The following is a 22,001-nucleotide window of genomic DNA, read 5'->3' on the forward strand; positions in this document are numbered from 1 at the left end:
AATTAAACGCAATAAAACCTTGCACGGAGTCCCTCTTCCTAGGAAAGCTTCGCCAACAATTGCCTAAGGGGTAAACCAAATACGCCTGAGATAATTACACTAAGCCCGGGGCAATGATTTGCCTGCCAGGGTCCTCAGCGCCAGCCAATATTTGGATAGTGTAGGGGTTGTTTAAAAAAAAAAAAAAATACTCGCAGAAACTTGAAACCGACTGGTTGGTGCCAGGATGGTTACATGATCTGTTTTCCTTGAACGGGGGTCTGCAGGCAGCTGGAGCGCGCGCGTACCGCCCCCGCCGCTGCTGCTGCTGCTGCGCGCCTGCAAAACTTGCGGGAATGAAATCAACCTCGCCGGAAGGAGGGGGGAGAGAGGGAGAGCGCCCCACCACCACCACCACCACCACGGCCCAAGCTCGCCAGCCGGGCCCTGCGCCTCACCGAGAATCCCCTAGAATACTCGGCGGCGGCGGCAGCCAGCCCCTCTCTAAAATGGACACACTCAGCGCTCGGCGCTGCAACTGCAGCCTGGGCTGCCGCGGGCAGCTGGGGCCTCGGTGTCGGAGAGCCCTGTCTACCCTTGCCCGGGCCACCCGCAGCGCGAAAGCTTGAGGCTCGAGGCGCTTCTCTCCACCTTGGCGCCTCCGCTTTGGTCCAGGTGGCGCGGAGCCGCTCAACCAGCTGAACGCAGTTGGCTCGCCGAAGCCGGAGGCTCGCGTCCCCAGGGCCGAGCCCGACGCCGTGGCCCGGGTCTGCGGTCTGCGACGAGCTCGCCCACGGCTTTACTGTTCAGGTTAGGTGCACCTAAGGCTTGCCCGGCGCGCCCTTGAAGGGCCCCTCCCCTCGCTCTGTCCCCAGACGCCGCGGAGTCCCCTGGCCCGACGGGAACGTCCCGGAGCTGCTCCCAAAGAGGAGGCGCTGCGGAAAACATACTCACAAGGCGTCGACAAAAGACGCCTTTGCCCGCGCTGCGTTCAGGGCCAGAGTCTTAGAGCACTTAGAGCACCGGCACGCTGAGCTCCCAACGGCGGCCTTTGGGCGACTCCTGGGCCTGGAGAGGGCTGTTCTCGCACCACGTCGGGCAAGGGAGAAGGGGACACCCGGGCTTTAGCTGCCGCTTTAACTGTGGAATTCCTCCGTGGCTTCGTGAGCCCAGGGGGCCGACTGCTGCTTGGCTCCTTAAACTGACTCAGTGGACTAAAAATTCCGCAGAAACTCCGTTGGTGGAAGAAAAGTTCCCAGCACGGAGTGACAGCGAATGCATCCTCCTCTGAGATTATCTTCTCTCCTTAGGACAGGCCGAGAGACTGCTCTTTTCCCTGGGGGGCTCTCTTGCACTCTTCACCTTAACACCTGTTCTAAAACGTCTGCTGGCCTGGTACAAATTGGGCAAATAGCACTGGCCAGAAATCTAGCTCCTGACTAAAGATGAAAATTACCAATCTGCCCCACTCACCTAACTCCCATGAAGAGGAAGGGCCGGACAGGCAGACAGCCCCTCTCATGGTCCTGCCCTCGGGCAGCTCACCAAAAGTCAGAAGCGACCTGGTGTCGCCAAGGCTGGAGGGTAAAAAGAAGTCTCCCAAGCAGTTTGGGGGCAACAGCCTTCTGCCTTCGGCTTTAGGCAGGGAAAAGAAGAAATTAAAAATCCAGTGAGACACAGTCCCTAATTGCTCTTTTCTGCTCAAATGGTGGAACTGGAAGGCACCCGTGAAATTTCCAACTTCAGACATCTCATTTTATAAATAATGAAACTGAGGCCCAGAGACGGGAAGACGGTATATTTCCCCCCTAAACTCTGCTTTTCCTCCCAGCCAAACGGCAAAGGCAGCCAAAACCAGAGTATAACTTCCCCGCAGTCAACTGGGATTGCCCAGGGGTGTCCGGATGCTGCTTCCTGGGTCCCAGCCAGCACCGAGACCTCCTGGCTGCCTCTCAACCAGCTTTCTCTCACAGGTCATACGAGGGCCCTGTGGGTTGATCATTTGGACCTCCTATTTAATTGCAATCAGCTCGCTTCCCCTCAACGTGCTAAGAATAGCAAAGACCCCGTTAGGACTCACCCAGGTGATGGGACCTGTGAGCTCCCAATTTCTGGCCCCAGCTCAGGCATCACTACCCCAGAGGAATGCCTCACTCTGTCCCATCCACCCGCTCCTAAGAAGCGCGGTGGAGCCTCAACCCACCAAGCCCTTGCTATCTATCCTAATGCCCTGGCTACTGTCTGTCTCTTCCTCCAGACAGCTGTCCCAGAACGCAAAGAGCCGTCTCCTGCCGCCCTATACCTGGCGCCGATCACCGGGCCTGACACACAGTTGGTGCGCAAGAAAATCGTGATGAAGCTGGCATTTGACGAGAATGCCCTTGGCTCCTCTCCTCATTAGCTTTTCCCTCCAACCCTCTGGGCATTGGGATTTCTTGCAGAGAAGAGGCCTCGAGGCCACGGTGCCCCGAACTTGGCCCAGAGTGGCTAGCCTAGGAAAAAGGTAGTGTAAGGAGCGAGAAGTTCAGAGCAGGTAGGTGGGAAGCGGGAAAGTGAAGGGGCGGGGACAGGCGGGAGATACAGGAGAGGAGAAAGAAAGCCGTGTCCTGTCCCCCCTCTGCCAGGCGTCGCGACCCGGGTGGGGTGCAGCAGCAGGGACCGCACCCGGCGCGGCTCCCGCCCCCCCCCGCCCCGGGAACAGCCTGCGCTCCCCGCCCCTCCCGGCGGGCTGTGAATGCTGGGGGTGGGGGCGCCCCAACTGTGGTGGAGGAGGGGGAGGGGGCGAGGCGCGGCGCCTTCGTGCCCCTTCTTCAGCGAGAGACGCGGCGGCGGCGGCGGCGGAGTCCCTCAGCCTCGGTCATGTGATAGTCTCGAAGCGCGAGCTGCGGGGGTCTCCGGCGTCTCGGGGACCATTACAAAACGCAGCCAGGAGAGCGCGTCGCTGCCACAGCCGCCGCCGCCGCCTCTCCAGCTCAAGACGGGCCCGGGAGAGCGGCGGCAGCTGCGGCGCGCACCGCGGAGCGGGCCCAGGCCAGCCTCGCATCCTCCCGGCCTTCGCAGCCGCCCCCTCGGGCCCACAGCGTGCGCCCCGCGCCCGGCGCCCCCGCCCCGCCGTGCAACCCGCCCGCGCCGCTGCTGCGGAAACCAAACTTTTTCCCCCAGCGACCGCCTACAGCTCTCTCCCCGGCTCCGCTGCGAGCGGCCAGAGAACAGGGAGACGCGGGCTGCCAGGAGCTGAGCTTCCTTCTCCTTACCTCGCCGCTCCCCTCCAGGAAAACCACAAGTCCTCGGCGGGCTGGCTAGCTGCCCGACCAGGGGGCAGCCTCCCGGGCGCTGCAAGTCTCGCCGCCCCCGCCTCCGGGAGCACGAGCGCCAACTCGGATTTAAAGGGCCAGAGTCCCGCCTGTCCTGTCCTTCCCAGCCCGCTGGGCCGGCGCTTCCCTCGGACCGAGAAAAAAGCAGAGGAGGCCGGAAGGGAACACGGCCTTGCCGATTTCTCCACCTCCAGTTCCAGCGCTCCGTCTCTGACCACCTGGGGGAAGCCGCCGGGAGGGTGTGGCGGGGAAGCTGACGCGCCCCGCCCGCCACTCTGCGCGCGGGTCGGCCACCGTCGGGCCAGAAGTTGCGAGCGGCGGAGAGCTGAGCTGGCCCGAGAGAGCGGCAGGCGCGGAGCCCCCCAGGCAGCTGGCAGAAGGCCGGAGAGAGACGGCGAGAGGGTCTGGGGACGGAGAGGGCGGGGTGGCGGGGCTGGGCGGGCGGAGTGGGGCTTAGTGGAGACAGCCAGGCCCCGGCCACCGGGTGCGGAGCGACACTGCCGTCCAGTGGGGGCCGGAGGGCGGTGGAGGCGCCGGGGGCGATGCCGCGGCCGGGGAAGAGCTCGTACAGCGACCAAAAGCCGCCCTACTCGTACATCTCGCTGACCGCCATGGCCATCCAGCACTCGGCCGAGAAGATGCTGCCGCTGAGCGACATCTACAAGTTCATCATGGAGCGCTTCCCCTACTACCGCGAGCACACGCAGCGTTGGCAGAACAGCCTGCGCCACAACCTCTCCTTCAACGACTGCTTCATCAAGATCCCGCGGCGGCCGGACCAGCCCGGCAAGGGCAGCTTCTGGGCGCTGCATCCCGACTGCGGCGACATGTTCGAGAACGGCAGCTTCCTGCGGCGCCGAAAGCGCTTCAAGGTGCTGCGCGCGGAACACACGCACCTGCACGCGGGAAGCACCAAGGGCGCGCCGGGCGCCGGGCCCGGAGGGCACCTTCACCCCCACCACCCGCACCACCCGCACCACCCGCACCACCACCACCACCACCACGCGGCCGCGCACCCCCACCCCCACCACCACCACCACCAGCCCCAGCCGCCGCCGCCCCCGCCGCCGCCGCCGCACATGGTGCATTATTTCCATCAGCAGCCTCCTCCCGCCCCGCAGCCGCCGGCGGACCTCTCGTCGCAGTCCCCGCAGCAGCCGCCCCAGCAGTCGCAGCCTCAGCCGCCGTCCCACCCGGGCAAGATGCAGGAGGCGGCGGCGGTGGCGGCGGCGGCGGCGGCGGCGGCGGCGGCGGCCGTGGGCAGCGTGGGGCGCCTGTCGCAGTTCCCGCCCTACGGGTTGGGCTCAGCGGCCGCCGCAGCGGCAGCGGCGTCCACGTCGGGCTTCAAGCACCCGTTCGCCATCGAGAACATCATCGGCCGGGACTACAAGGGCGTGCTGCAGGCCGGCGGGCTGCCCTTGGCGTCCGTCATGCACCACCTCGGTTACCCCGTGCCCGGCCAGCTTGGCAACGTGGTTAGCTCCGTGTGGCCGCACGTGGGCGTCATGGATTCGGTGGCTGCGGCCGCGGCGGCCGCCGCCGCGGCGGGGGTCCCCGTGGGCCCTGAGTACGGGGCCTTCGGGGTGCCGGTCAAGGCCCTGTGCCACTCGGCAAGCCAGAGCCTGCCTGCGGTGCCGGTGCCCATCAAGCCCACCCCCTCGCTGCCGCCGGTGGCCCCGCTGCCTCCGACTCTCACTGTCCCCGCGGCCGCGCAACAGCCGCCGGCGCCGTCCACCGTGTGCCCTGCGGCCGCGGCCTCGCCCGCCGCCTCCCTCCTGGAGCCCACCGCCCCGAGTGCGGCCGAGAGCAAGGGCAGCTCCCTGCACTCGGTGCTGGTGCACTCCTAGGGGACACGGCGCGCGGGGGAGACGAAGGCGTGCAGGGACTCCCGGCCCTGGACAGCCCCGGAGGGAGAAGGCTCCCCGAGGCTGGGCAGACCTGGCGAGCCTGAGCCTTTGCGGCAAAGGAAGGTCTTTGAACATAAAAACCCGAAAGCGGATTCTCCAGTGGTCTGAATAAATATAACACTTCTGGTGTCTGTGTTTATCTATGTTGTACAATCAGATTAATGAAAGGCAGTTTTCAGGTAAGAGTTTCTATTGTAATTAATATTGTAAGTCAATAAGTTATGGGGGGGGAGGGAGCGAAGGAGTTTGGGGAAGCCTCATTCGCTGGCAAATTGGAAATGGATTTAGACCCTCATTCCTGGGAGCAGAAGCTGGAGGAGCTAAACCTCCCGGGGAGAAATCCAACAGAGAATGACGCTTAAAACAGACCTCAGCCACCAAGTTTCTCGCCCCGGGCAGCGGCCTCTCGTGAACATCCAAGACAAAACTGCTATTCACTAAGGAAATCTCGTTTTATTTAAAAAGGAAAAGAGAGAGCATTTTCATATCGTTATCTTGCTGGTCAGTTAAATGGCGAGGACACGGTACCATGAATAAAGTCGCTGGGGTGGGGGGGCAGCAGGAACTCCACGAAGAGTCTTGGGAAACAGTTCAGTTTCTTGCTCTGACCCGGGGGTCGAGAAGGATGGAAGGAACAGCGAAAGCAATTAGTTTGCACAAAACAGAATGGCAGCGGCTTAAAGAGCAAAGCGCCAGATTCCGAAAAGTAAAGTTCGGGGAAACACAACCAAAGAGAGACAACAAAGGCTGCTTTTTACCTGCAATTCGTTTGTGTATCAATCGGATGAGCCGTTAAGGAGCCCCAAAATAATGTTAATTCCCACGATCCGTTCCATTTGGGATTTTAAAGGGGGAAAACAAATCACTTGTATCATGGGATTTTTTTTCCTCTAATCATGAGTGCGAGAAAAAACAGCCACATCACCCGACAGTATTGCTCCTCACGCTTCCAGAAGCGTTTCTTGGCGGTTGCCTTCCAGCCTCCGGACAGATTCGAGAGGATGATGACCCCGTCACTTTGGGGCGCCGCCGTCGATTGGGTATTCCGAGCGCTGTTTGGGCGCCGACGACTCTCAGGCGAATTCTTCAGTTTCAGTTCGTCAATTGGAAAAGAAACTTGCCGCTGTTGCCCCTTGCCCCCTTTTGGAGCCCCAGGAATAGCACTTTACTCGCAACAAACTTTTGGGAACGAAGGGGGGCGGGTAGGGAGGAGGCAGCGGCCCTTTGCCTCTGAGTCACCTTGGGCTTGTGTCCGCGCCGCGTTCGGGTTGTGACTTTGTGACAAGTTCATGTCTGCCGGTGTTGTACGCGGTGTTCTCCATTAAAGCTTCTCTCTGGATATGCCGCGGCCCGTGTGAGGATGTTTCGCTTCTCGGGAGAGGAGGCGGCAGTCTGAGCGCCCACTGGGCGGTCAAGGGACTTTACAGATCCTCCCCCTCCCCTTTATTTCTTAACTTCAGAGCTTCATAGGGGTGAGTTCACTGGAGAGCCACGACCAGGGACAAGCGTCCTCCGTTGCTCCTTTTATCCGTTGGCGCGATTACCTCCTGGAATACCACCCATCCTTAGGCTGGTTTCCTGAGCCCCAGCCCACCTCCGTGCAGGGGACTGCATTGGCAAAAACCCGCAACAGGGAATTTTTGTTCCCACTTGAGGTTCGCTTCTATTCACCATCACCACCACCCAACAGCCTTCCCTTTCCTACGGGCCCGGAGGGCGGGCCACAACGGGGACTCCCGTACCCTTGGGTAGGTGCCCTGCGGCGCCCCCTTAAGTCTGGAAGGCAGACCCGGGCCGGGAAGTAGGTGCCAGGTCTCTGCCACTGCCACGGCGGCCGACCTTGACCAGGAGCGCAAGCCCCGCCACCGAAGCCTGGGGGACCTGTTGCGCGCCCGCTCGGGGAGCGCGTCCTCGGCAAGCAGGGCCTCGGGAGGCGGCGGCAGCCTGGGGTCCAGAGCCGCAGAGCGCTGGGCGGGCGAGAACCCCCGGCCCCGCGGTCCGCTCTCCCCGGAGAGGACCTGCAGGCTGCGGCGCCCGCGGAGCTGCGCGGGGAGCCGGCGAGGCGGCCCGGCCCGGTGCAGGGGACCCGGCTAGGGCCGGGGAAGCTACTTGCCGGCTCTCTGCTCTCCAACCTCGAACAGGGATCCATCTTGAGCCGACTTCCCTCTGCCCAGCCAGGCCCAACGAAAGCTTCCTCTAACCTTTCATCAGAAGGAAAAAAAGGGCCAACAAGATGACCTGCACACAGTAATGACACTGAGTGGAGGGAGGGAACGGGGGATTTTGGCTATATCTTAAAGTAGGTGTTTCCACACATCCATTATTTACAAGTCGCATCTCAGCGTGCAGCTTAGTTTTGTTCTCTCCTAGGAAGGTCTCAGTTTAGCTCACTAACTCCTTGAGAGCTGAAACTCCAGTGTCTCCCTTTCTTTCAACTTGAGACTCTGCAAGGTTTTCTGCAAGGTTTTCCTCTTCACTAGTCTGATGATGGTGAAAGAGAGAAAAGAAGGGGGGACATTGACATGGGGGGGTCATAGATTTGGAGGGACTTTTGAGTCTGGCTTCTTTGTGAGATGGTGCCTAGAAGTCCTGGGGTCAGGACCCCTAGTGTAGGTAAGTCAATTGGCTGGAAGAAGGGGGACACAGGATCCCAGGGGTTTGTTCAAAAGAACACCCCTTCCTTCTGGTCCAGCTGCCCAAAAGGTGTGCTTTTTTAGCAGTGCCCAGGGCCCCACTTCCAGGAAAGGCGCACAGCCCAAAGTGTCCTTTAGCACCCAGAGAGCTGGCCTAAGTGGGTCTGTGGGCCGAGAAGAAAGGAGCCTGTGGGCCATAGCAGCAAGAAATGAGCAATTGACCCTCACAGTTTTCCTGGACCCTCTTAACGAATTCCCTTGAACCCCCTCCTACCTCTGTGTGGAAAACAAGGGTGTTTTGTATTTACTGGAAGGAAAGAGAAAAAGGAGAAAGGAAGGCCAAGTGAACTTAAAGATGATTCTACTCAAATTTTTATTCAGGAGGAGATCCAGGTACCCACAGGAAGCAATGCATGGCATTGACAGTGAAGAACCTGGGAATTCATGCAAATAAACAAGGGTGGGGGGAGCTTGCTGCCAAAACTCTGATCCCAAGGGAGGTTCCAATTAAAGCCCCAGACAGTAATACTATCCTGAAGACCCCTCTTAACTAAGATGGGATCTGCCGTCTGACCATATTGTGTGGGGCTTTATCCCCTTAAGCAACCACCACCCCATTCCCAAACCAGGAACCTGGCAGGATTAATCTTGGCAGACCTCTGAGATACCAGGACTGGGAGGACCCCGGGCCTGAGGCTCACTGCTCATCACCAGAATCAGATTTTCATACCCATGTGCCATAAAACATCCATTCTAAGACATTGGAACCAGATTCAGTGCTTATTTTAAACATGTTAGTAGGGGTCAAGCCATTAAAAAAAAAGTATTTTCATGTCCTGGTCATAATCAAAGTATATAGAGAACTACAAAAGGTAATAAGAATAATAAATTGATGGTAATATTTTAGTAAGCCTCTCAACTGAGTATGTGATCTCATCTGATCTCATAGTATTCTCTAGCAACAGGTTGAGATAGAGGGAAAGTAAATTCTAGATAGAAGTGAGATGCAAGTAGAGACACTTAAAAATGTATGACCATCTCAGTTCACATGTTTAATAAAATCACTCCTCATATGCTAAGTACTAGAGGAGAGAACGTGAACTTCAGGTTGCTTAGCCTGTATTCCACTTATCTCAATGCAGAGGACCCCGAGCAAGAAGGAAAGAAGCAATGAGAGAAGAGAAAGATTTCAGTGTAGATATCTTTACAATAAAGGTAAGAGGAAAACAACTTGGAATCATCCATTTGATTGTATTTCCTTGGGAAGCTGAGACAAGAGCTAAGGGCAGAGGGAGGACAAAGCTATTTTAGCTGTGGTCTCTAGGAGAACAGGCTCTCCTGCAGAGGCCAGAATAGGCACAGTTGGTATCTGGCACTTAGGAAGCCTGTCAGTCAATCTGGCTTGTGGTCAATTATCTCCTTAAGTAGACTGGCATTAGTCCAGCTAGGGAAGAGGGCTGGTAGCATCCAGAGGAATCAGAGCCAGTTAGCTGGCGGGGGTACTCTGAACTCTAAGCATCTTTGTATGGGGGGGTTGGAAGGCTGATCAACACATCTCCTCCTGGGATTCAAAGGTGACATTTGCCTGCTTGGCACTAGTACAGAAAGACTCCAGAAGAGTATGGAAACAGAATGTCTTCGGAGGAAACAAACAAACAAAAGCATTGATCCACAAAACCACCAATTCTCCTTAAATTCCATTCACTGACAAAATCACCATCTCTGATATGCACAAAATTATAGAGATCCTGGTAAATTGTGGTGGGATTTGGTTCCTCCACTGGACAAGAATTCCCGTTCTTCATCGTACCCGACTATGAAATGGGCAGAAAAGATGGTCTGGGGGGCATATTCAGGCTTGGATGACGTGGCAAGGATTTGAAGTGGTAGTAGTGTTAAGCGGACTATGGGGATACGATTCTGCGTGGGGGTGCAGGGGTGGGGTGGGGTTGGCATCAGAAATGGGAGAGTAAAGAAAGGGTTTCAAAAGTCAGTGATAACCTCTTTGTAGGTAAAAAGGCAGAGTGGGGATTCGAGTGGAGGTGGGAAGTCCTTGAATTCCAAAGGGCAAAACAGTTTCTTCAAGTCCAATGTTTTCATTTTGCTCATTTAAAGTATTTTCATTAACTTTATCTGTCAAAGCTGAAATGCTACCTTATACCCTTTAGGGGAGATTGAAGAGATCTGCCTGGGATTTCGGTTCAGTCTTAAACCATTGTTTAAATGGTATGAGTTTGGCAAAACTCCAGATGTACTCTGTCCCAAGCACTTTTCCCCCTTAACTATCCCCTGTGTATTTTAAGGAAAATTTAAGCCACATGTTAGCTCTTTTCCCCTTGCATCCAAATGTAGTTTTATTGAATTTTAGCATGGTCCATGAAATTCAAATTCTGAGTTTTAAACTATAATATATTCATATGATCTACAATGCAGTCACATGATATGCACATATATCATTAAGCAGAAAATAAAGTATCTGAGAACTATAGTTGTATTGTTATAGTAACATTTCTTTAGACTGAAGAACCATACTGAGAATGCCATATTAAAAAAGGATTTTATAAAATTATCAAAAAATTCAGAGAAGCGAAATTAGTGACTCATGAGAATATTTTTAAAAGAACACTGCTAAAAAGATATTTTGATTATGCTTAGTTTGATCCAAATAGTTGTTTCCTGCCACGAGGAACAGGTCTTTTGTGTGCACAAGACACCCAGGCTTTGCTTGTAAGTCACAGATCTCATTATTGTGGCATCATTTTAAAAATGCATTGAAATAAGCTCTCCCATCTGAGCCACTTCCAGCCCTGTCAGCACCTTCGCAGACAGCGTGTTTTTACTGTTACTGCAGATGAATGCTTAGTAAGAAGGGAGCTGGAGAGCTGTAGTCCAGGCCCAGCTGAGCTAGATTCATTCCAGAAAGGATCCACAACATTGAAGCCACAGATGAGAAAAGGAAAAAGGGGGGGGAAGGGTTGGGGAGGGGAGAGGGAGGAAGCAAAGAAAGAAGCAGAGAGAGAGAGGCAGATGTATGCAGCTAATACTAACAAAGCAAAAAAAATAAAAACGGAATTATAATTTTCTAACCTAATATTGCTTTGGTTTTCTCTCAGGAAAGTACAGATCAATTTTCCCAATGTATGTGTCTATAACACTACTTACCTGGCACAGGTAAGTATTGAAACAATACTTGTCTTGAAAACAATATCCGTCTTCTCTTAAAAATGTTTCTTAGCTAGAGAGGACAGGGCAACCTCATTTATTGCCTAAAAAGAAGAGGCTGTAGTCTTCCTAAGAATTCATCTCAGGTGAGAATTTGGCGCCATGAATTTTGTTGCAATTTATTTTATAGGGATTCACCTATATCCCCACAGGGAAATGTTTAAATAGGTGATGCTATTTATATACTATGGAATATCATGCAGCCATCACAAATAATGTTTATGAAATCTTACTTATATAGAAAATGTTTATGCACCAAATATAAACAGTGGTACCTTTAGATTGGTGAAATCGTAAGTCATCTTATTTTCTTGTTTTCCATATGATCTCGATTGTTTTGGATTGTCTGTATACACCGATCATGTTTTACTTTTATAACCAGGGGAAAGATTACTCAAAGATCTCTCCAGCCAGTACAACTAGCATTTCAACAAACTATAAATTATTATTTTTCAGTGTAGCATCTTAAGTGTGGGGAGGAGAGGTGAAGAACTGACTGATTAAAAGGTACTTTAAAGGCAAAGAGCTGCAGAGAAGATGGAACCACATACATCCTGCTGTGCCTTTGACAAGACCCCCTTGCTGCAGACCCTTCTGGTGGGAAGGAAGGAGTTGTCCCTTTTAAGTTTTGATGCTGGAGGAATTTTGTGAGAATTGCTGTCCCATAAAACTACAATGGGAAAGTGCAAAAAGGCTGAAATTACAAAGAGGGCTTGCTAAAGAAAAAAATCCCACTCTTTTTTTTTGTAATCTCTATACCCAACGTGGGGCTCAAACTCACAACCCCAGAATCAAGAGTCACATGCTCTTCAGACTGACCCAGCCAGGCGCCCCAAATCTTGCGTTCTCTTATTCCTTTTTCTACTAGCTTTTTCTCTTTTCATCTTTCACATTGCATGAAGTTTTGAAGTAGCCTCAAAGTCTTCTTGAAACTAGGCAAGATAATGAGCACTAATACATTCTGGTAGCTTAGGCATTTCCTCCCAGATGAAAACTAATATGCAGTTTTCCAAAATAGTAATATAATTTTCCTTTTTCCTAGTTGGCAAATCTTTTTTGTGTAGTGACAATGTTTTCAAGAGGAATGTTTTAGGGGCTGTGTGGATGGCTCAGTCAGTTAAGCATCTGCTCTCAGCTCAGGTCATGATCCCAGGGTCCTGGGATTGAGCCCTGAGTTGGGCTCCCTGCTCAGTGGGGAGCCTGATTCTCCCTCTCCCGCTCCTGTTCTCTCTCTCACTATCTCGAATAAACAAAATCTTAAAAAAAAAAAAGGAATGTTTTAGATACTACTTGTACTAGTACAAATAAACCTGTATTGTGTTTTCCCTGTCTACACTGAAATCGTTTCTTCTCAAAAAAATGCAGCAGTCTGGGGCACCTGGCTGGCCTCAGGCAGCAGAGCATAGGACTCTTGATCTTGGGGTAATGAGGTTGAGCCCCATACTGGATGTAGAGATTACTTGTAAAAATTTTGCTTAAATTTTAAAAAATTGCAAAAGTCTGTAACTACCCAGAATATGCACATTTTCAGAAGATTAAACATGCCTCAACTATTATCCCAGAGGCCTGATTACCTCTAAAAATGACCACAGGTCACTGAGATTTGGGTTTTTAAATAAGTTGCACCGGAGAACTAAAATTGTTGAAATTATAAGACTGAATTTTTAACCCAAGAGAGCCAGAGAATCAAAATATGATCAAATATATCTCACTTCACCAGCTTAGAGAACAAAATAACATCCTATTTCTTTGATATACAAAAATTTTGAACCCTCTTCCCAGTTATTACTGGAAAACATCTTTTTCCCTGCCAGGGAACCCCAGGCTCACTCAGGCCTGGTTACTCCCACCTTACAAAGAAAAAATGTAAAGTTGAATCAGTCTGCTAACATTGCTTCTCAAAGTTGAGGTGCATGTGAATCATCTAAGGAAGTGGTTTTTTTTTTTTTTAATTTGACAGAGAGAGAGAGAGAGGAAACACAAGCAGGGGGAGTGGGAGAGGGAGAAGCAGGCTCCACACTGAGCAGGGAACCCTACTTGGGCTTGATCCCAGGACCCTGGGGTCATGACCTGAGCCAAAGGCAGATGCTTAAGGACTGAGCCACCCACGTGCCCCCTGGGGAGGTTTTTAAAACACACTCCGCTGGGCCCCACCTCCAAAGATTCTGATTCAGCAGGTGTGAAGCAGAGCCTGAGATTATACATTTCTAATGAGCTACCAGGTGATGCTGATGTTGCTGGGCCCCAGATCACACTCAGGTTTTGGGCTGAAAGAGATTTTTTTTTTCCTTAGTTTACCTTATTAACAGCCATCTCCGTCCGTCAGAGATACCCAAATAAGTTTGAACATTAGTTAAGATCTCTATCTTTTTTTCTCTCAAAAAACTCGCGGATGCCGGGGCACCTGCTTGGCGCAGTTAGGCATCAGACACTTGGTTTCGATTCAGGTGGTGGTCTCAGAGTCGTGGGATTAAGCCCCACATTGGGCTCCATGCTCAGCTCAGAGTCAGCTTGAGATTCTCTCTGTCTCCCTCTGCCCCTCCTGCTCCTGTTCTCTCTTGATCTCTCTCTAAAATAAATAAAACCTTTGAGGAAAAAAAAAATCTCACTGGTGCCTATCAAATTTACCCATCTCCTTCCCAGTTGTCTGAGTAAATACATAGTAATGCACAAGGAAACAGAAAACCCCCCCCCATGCCCCAGAGCTGGAGCACTCCCCACATAAGTCACATCAGGACAGAATAGTCGAGTTGGAAAGCAGCAATTTTATTTCATCAAGGAGGCAGCTGAGGCAGCAGCTGCTTGAAAAGCAAATTCGTAAACACTAGAGCTAGAAATCAGTTGTCTTGGGGCACCTGGGTGGCTCAGTTGGTTAAGCGTCTGCCTTCGGCTCAGGTCATGATCCCGCGGTCCTGGGATCGAGTCCCCTGTCACGGAGCCTGCTTCTCCCTCTGCCTTCCATTCCTCCTGCTTGTGCTTGCTCTCAATCTCTCTATCAAATAGATAAATAAAATCTTTAAAAAAAAAAGTTTTCTTCTTGCTGTTCCCATCTTTACATCATAAGCCAACACCTTTACAAAAGCATTTTAACCAGTGGTCTTAAGGAACTACCATTTCACTTCCTTAATGTGGTGCGATTCTGTTTGCAGACCACACTTTCCCTTGATGCTTTATCTTTATGTCAACTATTTTATATAGGGGAGATAGGTTTTATTCTGAGTTTATATGTATGCAGGCTTCGATCTAAAACTTGGAGGATGGAGCTCATGCAGCTGTTCAAATGATGTGTAAATTTAGTGAACTCACACTTTGCCTAAAAATGGAACCATTCAGCCAAGTGTTTATAAAACCACTTTGTTTTCATAGTGTGCATTCTAACAAATTAGTGTGCATTCTAACAAAACAAATGTCACCAGGACTCAAGCTAGGGTCCCCTCTAATCCTTGAGCATTCATGAAATTTTCTATAGCCTTATCCCATGTTCTGTGACAGACTCACACCCCCTTCTCTCTGGGGACTTACAGTCTGTGGCTTTAGAAGGTGTCTAAGGTATAGAGGTTTTGTTGCTTAGTTATCTCTGGCTTATAACTCCAGCTCCCAGAGACCTGGTTCACTTTAAGGATCATCTCAACATAAAAGCATACTGCCCCCTTTATTTGCAACCATTCCAGGTGTAAAGGGCATGAGAAGCAAACGCCAATGTCTTGAAGATTTGAGTTTACTTTACTTCATTGAATTTAAATATTTATTATTTTTAAAACTACTTCTATCATCTCTCTACCAGGACTTTCTCGGATTGTCTTTGCCATCCAGTCTAGTCTTACAGTTTGCTTGGCCTTGACTCTGAGTCTCTTTGATCTCCCCCACACCTCTCCAGCTGCTTACTTTGCCCTTCACCCTACTCCACCCCAATTCCCACTAACTTCTTATGAGGGACAGTTTAATTCTCTTTCTCTCTTTGGAGACTGTAACCATTGGGACCTCTCCTTCTACAGTGAAAGTTGTCTATCAAGTTCTTTTCCTACATGAAGGCAGCTCTTTTTATAAGAGGAACTAAGATGTTAGCCATTACAACCACAGTTCTAAATCTAACTACCCACACATCTCCATCCCACTTGAAAAAATTGAGCATTTCTTCAATACCGTAGGACAGGACCCATGCCAGGTGCTGACTATAAGACACGTGCCCTGCTGCGCCAACTATTAGGCTATTGTCTCTCATCTCCAAGCCTACCCTTCCCTACTCTGCTCTGTGAGGCTGGAGCTGGGACTTTGCAAACCATGTTTCTGCTTTGCCTGCTGGCTGTATGTTGAGTCCTGGTACTAGGGGGCTCTAGGGGTAGTTCGCAACAGTGGAAAAAGAAGAAGGTATTTGCTCCTTTCTGCTTGTTCCTTCTGGGGCTTCCTTTCTGCTTGGGATTCCTGAAGGCATCGTGCAGGCAAAACTTCCCCACCCTGCAGTGCTTTCTTGTAGCAGCAGCTGCATCCAGTTGGAAGTTTGCCCAGCGCTTGAAGAACTAGCCTCATCACGCCCCACCTCGGAGATGCCAGCACCAGTTAGCAGGTGTGCCCTGCGTTCTGGGGTTTAGCTCCATGGGGCTCACCTCTGAGTTTCTGAGGGTTAATAATTCCAACTTCTTCCCTTTGTACTCTCCCAGCCTAGGCATGGTAGCTGCTTTCTGCCATTGCTACAGTTGTGATAGTGTAGAGGTCTCTTTCTACACGTTCTAACTATTCATTATATTAAATTCTGTTTGTAAAAATAACTGGACTGTTATCCTCACTGGATTTTGATGCATCTGCCCCTAAGGACCCGACAGTCTGAAGCAGAAGACCGTCTCCTCTGACAAGGATGTGTACAAAGTAAGTGCAGGGAAGCATGGAGGGAAAAGTTCAGGTTCAAATTTATAATATTTATAATATGAAATACTATGCATAGGCATAGATATGCTAATACATATCAACCAAGAAAATCATTAAAAACGTCTTCGCTTTTACAAGTAATAAAATATACCCTTTGAAAATAAAATTTTTTTTAAGATTTTATTTATTTATTTATTTGAGAGAGAGAGAGAGAGAGAGAGAAACAGCATGAGAGGGAATAGGGTCAGAGGGAGAAGCAGGCTTCCCGCTGAGCCGGGAGCCCGATGTGGGACTAGATCCCGGGACTCCGGGATCATGACCTGAGCCGAAGGCAGTCGCTTAACCAACTGAGCCACCCAGGCGCCCGAAAATAAAATTGTTAAAGCATGAATTTATAGCAGCATAACCTTGTGTTCTCTGCAGGACTTCATTGCAACGTGGCTTTGAGAAGTGGCACGGGTTTGCAGATAAGTTCTGCGATCGGGGTGTGACAGACCCAGTCCAGCAGCTAATGCTCCAGGATGAGGCTTCTCCAGACCACAGTTTGACCTTCACTCTTCGAGAGTCAAGGAACAAAATGATCCAATTCTCCCGGGAAGGTAGGATGCTAGAGAGCAAAGTGGTAAAGCAAACAATCAAATAAAGTCAAAATTAATCGAATAAGTTGAAGGTAAATAGAATGTTTTTTGAAATTTCTGAATTTGACCATTCTGCTTATAGATGTAATTTGAGGATATTGAGCAGCCAAAGCAGAGCTCTTCACTGGAAGGATACTGGCTTACCTTAAGCCCTGTAAGAATGTCCCATAAAAAAATAGCAAGTTGGAATAAACACACATCAGGGACTTTTGTATAGTTTTCTATCAGAGCCGCAAAGATATATTTATAAATAGTAGTTTTGACAGAGTATTCAAGTGCTTTACAAACCAAACATCTATTGAGGAGCTTAAGAGAAATTTGAGCATTATAGGGTCCATGCCAGATTAATTTTGATGTCAAAGAACAAGTTGGCCCACTACCTACTATTTTGCTGCTTTGATATTAATATTTGTGGAAACTTTTTGAAAGTCTCTAAAGATATCTTTCTCATCTTTGTATCTCTACCGACTAATACCTGACTCATGGTAAGTTCTTAAAGATTTGTTGAAGAAGAATTTAGTCAATACAGTCCGCCATCCTGATTTAATTAATATTCAGATGTGTAGACCATCTGCCGGACTGTTTAAAAAATAAAAACAAAAACAAAACCTTAAATAACTAAATTCTAGTAAGTTGAAATGGCTTCAAGGGAGACTGAGATTCAGCTACTTTGCCAAGGTCATTTAGCTACTTTGTGATGGAGCCAAGATTTGATCTTGGGGCTGCCAAACTCACAGCCAGCTCTTATCCACAGTCTTAAACTGCTTTGAAAGGTCTCTGAACCTCTTTGTGTTTTGGTTTTCACATCTGTAAAACTGGACAAAGAATACCTACCTAATTAGGTTTAATTTAACCAATAAATAAAATTCAGTTTGTTGACAATCAAAATTGAAATTCCTATTTTCAAAAATCTGTTGAGAAATGTTTCTTAGTAACTGGAGACAGACTGAAAAAAAAAAACTCTCCTAAAAATTAGTATGATTTAGTAAAGGAGGCCAGCTGAAAGGGGGAAATTGTTTCGGACAGTATTTTTTTTTTTTTTAAACTAGATCCAGGCAATATTTCTTACAACTTTTCAAAGCTATGTGATGATTTTAAAACCATATTTATAGAAACAATTTCCTGGCTTTAAAATTAATTTTGGTATTATATGGTATTTACTTAAAAATAACTCTTCCTTGTTTTGAAAATATTAAAAGCACACTAAAAGGAAAATTGTAAAATGATTTGAACATTATTTAGAATGAAATTTTAGATTATATCATGGCAAGAAGGCAAACCTTGAAACTGACTGTAATTAAAATTTCATGTGAAAATGTGGACTTACCCAAGATGATGAGCAACAATGTGCCATATAAATCATAACTCTTGCTCTTAGCAACTCCAGCATATTTTTTTTCTATTTTTCTCTTGGGCTCTCAATTCTTTCTATATCAAACTATTAAATTGTGTCTTTCCTTCAAAACCCAACTTAAAAACCAACTCTTACAGTGCCTAATAGATTGCAGGAACATAACACTTCCTTTCTTTTTTTCCAAGGAGTCTTACCAATTTTCCTCTACCCTCCTCTGGTCTCTGTTATTAATCTCCCTTTTCCTCATTCTTAGAGCATGTTAAATCCATGACACAGTGTGCCTTGATTTGGGCTGGGTGTGTCACCGGCTCTTCTGCTAAAATGAACTGTAGAATAGCAGAGACTTCATCTCTGTGGAAATCTTCATATTTCTCACTGCATGCTGTTTTCCACACAGTATGTACTCAATTAATGTGTGTGTGTATAACAGAATTACCCTTGGCTGGTCTCCTTCAAAGCTGATTTCTAAAGAGACAGGTAAATTCTCTCTTGTCCAACTCCATTTGTATCTCTTGATATCCATTCCATGTCCTGCAACCTGAAATTATGTGGGACCGATGGTCTCCATCTCATATTCTTGTAACCATTTAGAGTGCTCAATTTAAAACATAACAGGTGCCCCAACTCTAGGTGGGCAACTTGCTCCATAGCAGATTTAAATTGACCAGGAAGATCATTTTAAAATTCTAACCCTAGACCTCTTACTGTGAGAAATTCTGGCCTTTGTGAACACCATCCAAAGGGCAACATGGTACAATGAGAAGCACTTGAGCTTTGAACCCCATATCTGAAATTTACTACCTCAGTTGCTTTGATGATAGTAATTGATTGAATATTTGTAGTCTACCATTAATCCTCAAAACAACTGAAGGCTGTTAGTCTAGACCAAATCCCATCCCTATCTGACTGATAAAGAATCTGAGGATCAGAGAGTCAACTTTCTTCCCAAGTCAAGTAGCTAGCTAATGGTTGTACTGGGACTAGAACTCAAGGCAATGAAACTCAAGCCCAACTCTTAACTTCAAGTGATACTGCTTCATTAAGTTCCTTAGCTTCTCTAAGTTTTCTCATCTTAAAAACCAAAGACATAATTTCTACTTCATTGGGTTGATGAGACAACAGTCCAGTGAACATTAGCTTCCTTTCACCTGGAACTGTGCAACTTCATCAACCTAAATCTATCTGAATTAAGATCTTTGGTAGAAACAAGGAAACCTTCTATGTATGTAATGCCCTAAATTCCACCTGTGTTTTTCCAACTGATTATTGACTTCCCAAAGACCCAAGTGTTCAGTGGATGCAGAATTGGGTCTCCAACAGGGAGCAAGACACCTTCCTTAGTCCTCAGCCATTTAAACACATTTGCTGTGAATGATTGAGGACTTTAAAAGAGCGCTTGCCACATTTTATTGACAATAACTTTTCTCTCTACAAATAGAAACAATTGTGTGAATTTACATATGTATCAACCCAAGATGGGTTAGCTGTATATGACACTGGTGAGGAAAACTAAGGTCTAGTCGAAACTGTCTTTAGTTTCACAAAGAAGAGGAAATCTTACTCCTGCTTCCCACTGAGAAAAATAATGGACAAAGAAAGTACAAATGACCTATAGTACCCTCCTCTTTTTCCACAACAAATGGTCAACAACCAGTGATAATATTATGATGTTGATTTTTTTAAAGCTGGCACATCATCAATTTTCATTTCTTTCTTTATTCTTCACATATGGTGAGATAAGGTCAATGAATATGTACTTTCTGATAAATCATTTTCTTTTGATCCTTTCCCTAACTCTTATTCAACTGAGACAAATGGAGAACATTTCCAGGGTTTACATGTGACACGATATATATATATATATATATTTGTCCCTCAGGTAATAGATGAGAGGACCTGCATTCTAGTGTCTGCAATTCCCTTTCTGCCTATCAGACACTGGGAAAACTACAGAATTTCTCTGAAATGTAGTATCCTCACTCACAAATGGTAGTTCTGCAAACACTTAATCAAGCACTCTTTATGTAACACACAGTGTGGTGGGAGGTGTGCGAGGATAATGTTGCCCTGATTCCTCTATAAAACCTTTGTGAGATTAAGTGCTCAAATGCTTTGTTTCCAGCTCCAAAGGTTGATCAGTCTCATTCTGAGGAGGTCATGCAAATGGAAGCTCTTTGTGAACTGCTAAGTTTGCTAAAGATACTAGAGATGCCAACTTTTGTAATGAGGATAGCAGTGCTGATGGCCATGAGGAGGAGGATACTGAGAATCATCACTAACCTGTGTTTAGGAAAGGGTTGATGCAGCTCTACTGGACTTGCCAAGGGCTTCAAAGAAGCAAATAAAACCTTCATGGGCATGGAGATGGGATAGGAAATGAGAGAAGTGTCTGCCCTGATCTACTAGAAGGTTGCTCCATGGAGCCTACAGCACATATACAAACATTGAGTTCAAGTTCTTTGAGATCAGATTCCTGAGATCTTGATTACATGTGTCAATAAACAGATTAACACATATTACAGACAAGATCCCAGGCAGAGTTAGGCAGAAACTCAGACATAGAAGGGTCTGCTGCATTGTCGGTAATTTTCTAAGCTGCTCAATGAAATTTACAGGTTGAAATTTTTCAGAGCATCTCACTGGGAAAAATAGTCCCAGAACTGATAACTCACCCCTCCACATCCAGCTATTTTTAGTACATTGAGTGCTCGTTGCCGTAAAAGATCAAACTGAAGCACTTGACATCCATGCTAGTTTGCTCCTTGAGTTAAATAAGATTAAAATCTAGGAATGAGAAATTTTTATCTCTCATTTTTTTACATGTGATACCAATACAGTTTCTAAAAGGAATCCCAAAGTCATTACACTCTACTACTATCATTCTTTCAATAAACGTAATTGAGATTCCTGAATTTCTAAATTAGACAACTAGATGTGTATCATATCATAATTTGTACTGAAGCCAAGATTCAGAACTCTACAGCCAAATATCCACTTCATTTTGTGTAATGATGTGTCATTGTAGATATAATCAGTATGGATAAGAATCTAAGATAAGAGTTCAAAATTATGTGTATAAATCCAAATCCAAATGATTAATGTCAGAATATATTCATTCCTTACTGCTCCTGTAACAGATCACCACACACTTAGTGGCTTAAAACAATGCAGTTCTGGAAGTCAGAAGTCCAAAATCAGTTTCACGGGGTTAACATCATAGTATTTGACAGAACTGGCTCCTTCTGGAGGCTCTGACTGGGCAATCTGTTCCTTTACCTTTTCCCCCCGCTGCCAGTAGCCACCTGTATTTGGCTTGTGGCCCCTTCCTTCATCTTCAAAGCCTGTTTATCATGCCACTTTCTCCTCTTCTGTAGTCAGATTTCTCTCTGCCTCCCTCTTAACAAGGACACTTACAATGATAATATCGCAAGGATATTATCCCCATCTGAAGATCCTCCAGGATAATCTCCCCATCTCAAGATCTTTTATTTAGTCAAATTTGCAAAATCTCCTTTTTACCATGTAAATTAACATTCACAGATTCTGGGGATTAGGATGTGGACATTTTGGGGAGCCATTATTCTGTCTACCACACAGATGCATCACTCATGATTGAGGGCTTGTATGGACCTCACCCAGATTTCCTAATGATAAAACAGCTTTTGATTTCATGTCTTGATTTGTTTATAACAGTGAGTTCTATGGAGAACTCCAGCTAGAGTAGCTGGCATTCAAGATCATGAGATGGGATAAATAGCATAAAAGAGCAAGTTGGGGCTCCTGGCTGGCTCAGTCTATAGAGCATGTGACTCTTAATCTTGGGCTCATGAGTTCAAGCCCCACGTGCAGAGATTACCTAAAAATAAAACCTTAAAAAAAAAGAAAGTAATAAATTAAAAAGTCCCAGTGTACCTCCCTCAGGTTAACTGAGGACAGGATGATTTTATATCTCAAGAGATCTCTTGCTTGCCCTCAGTCTCCAAATGTTTAATTAAAAGCACGTCCAAAGCCAATGAAAGCCAGCCTGTGTTGAAAATCTTCAGCAGTAAACAAAACAAAAGATACTCAATGGAGATGTATTAGTTTTTTAT

General features: G+C 47.9%; 1 protein-coding gene and 1 pseudogene across 1 annotated transcript; both read left to right on the top strand.

The window, feature by feature from the left end:
* The window catches only part of LOC102730217 (adenylosuccinate synthetase isozyme 2-like), a 47,547-nt pseudogene extending 45,167 nt beyond the window's left edge, over nucleotides 1-2,380 (top strand).
* Nucleotides 2,381-3,835: 1,455 nt separating this feature from the next.
* FOXB2 (forkhead box B2) lies at nucleotides 3,836-5,140 on the top strand. The gene has a single exon (XM_081802636.1). The coding sequence runs from the start codon at nucleotides 3,836-3,838 to the stop codon at nucleotides 5,138-5,140; it is 1,305 nt and encodes a 434-aa protein (XP_081658762.1).
* The last annotated feature ends 16,861 nt before the right edge of the window (nucleotides 5,141-22,001 follow it).

The sequence above is a fragment of the Leptonychotes weddellii genome, chromosome 14 (genome assembly GCF_054177405.1).
Source record: "Leptonychotes weddellii isolate Sample4059 chromosome 14, ASM5417740v2, whole genome shotgun sequence".
NCBI lineage: Eukaryota > Metazoa > Chordata > Mammalia > Carnivora > Phocidae > Leptonychotes > Leptonychotes weddellii.

Excerpts from the sequence above, each read along its gene's own strand:
- FOXB2 (XM_081802636.1), top strand. The coding sequence starts at position 3,836 with ATGCCGCGGCCGGGGAAGAGCTCGTACAGCGACCAAAAGCCGCCCTAC.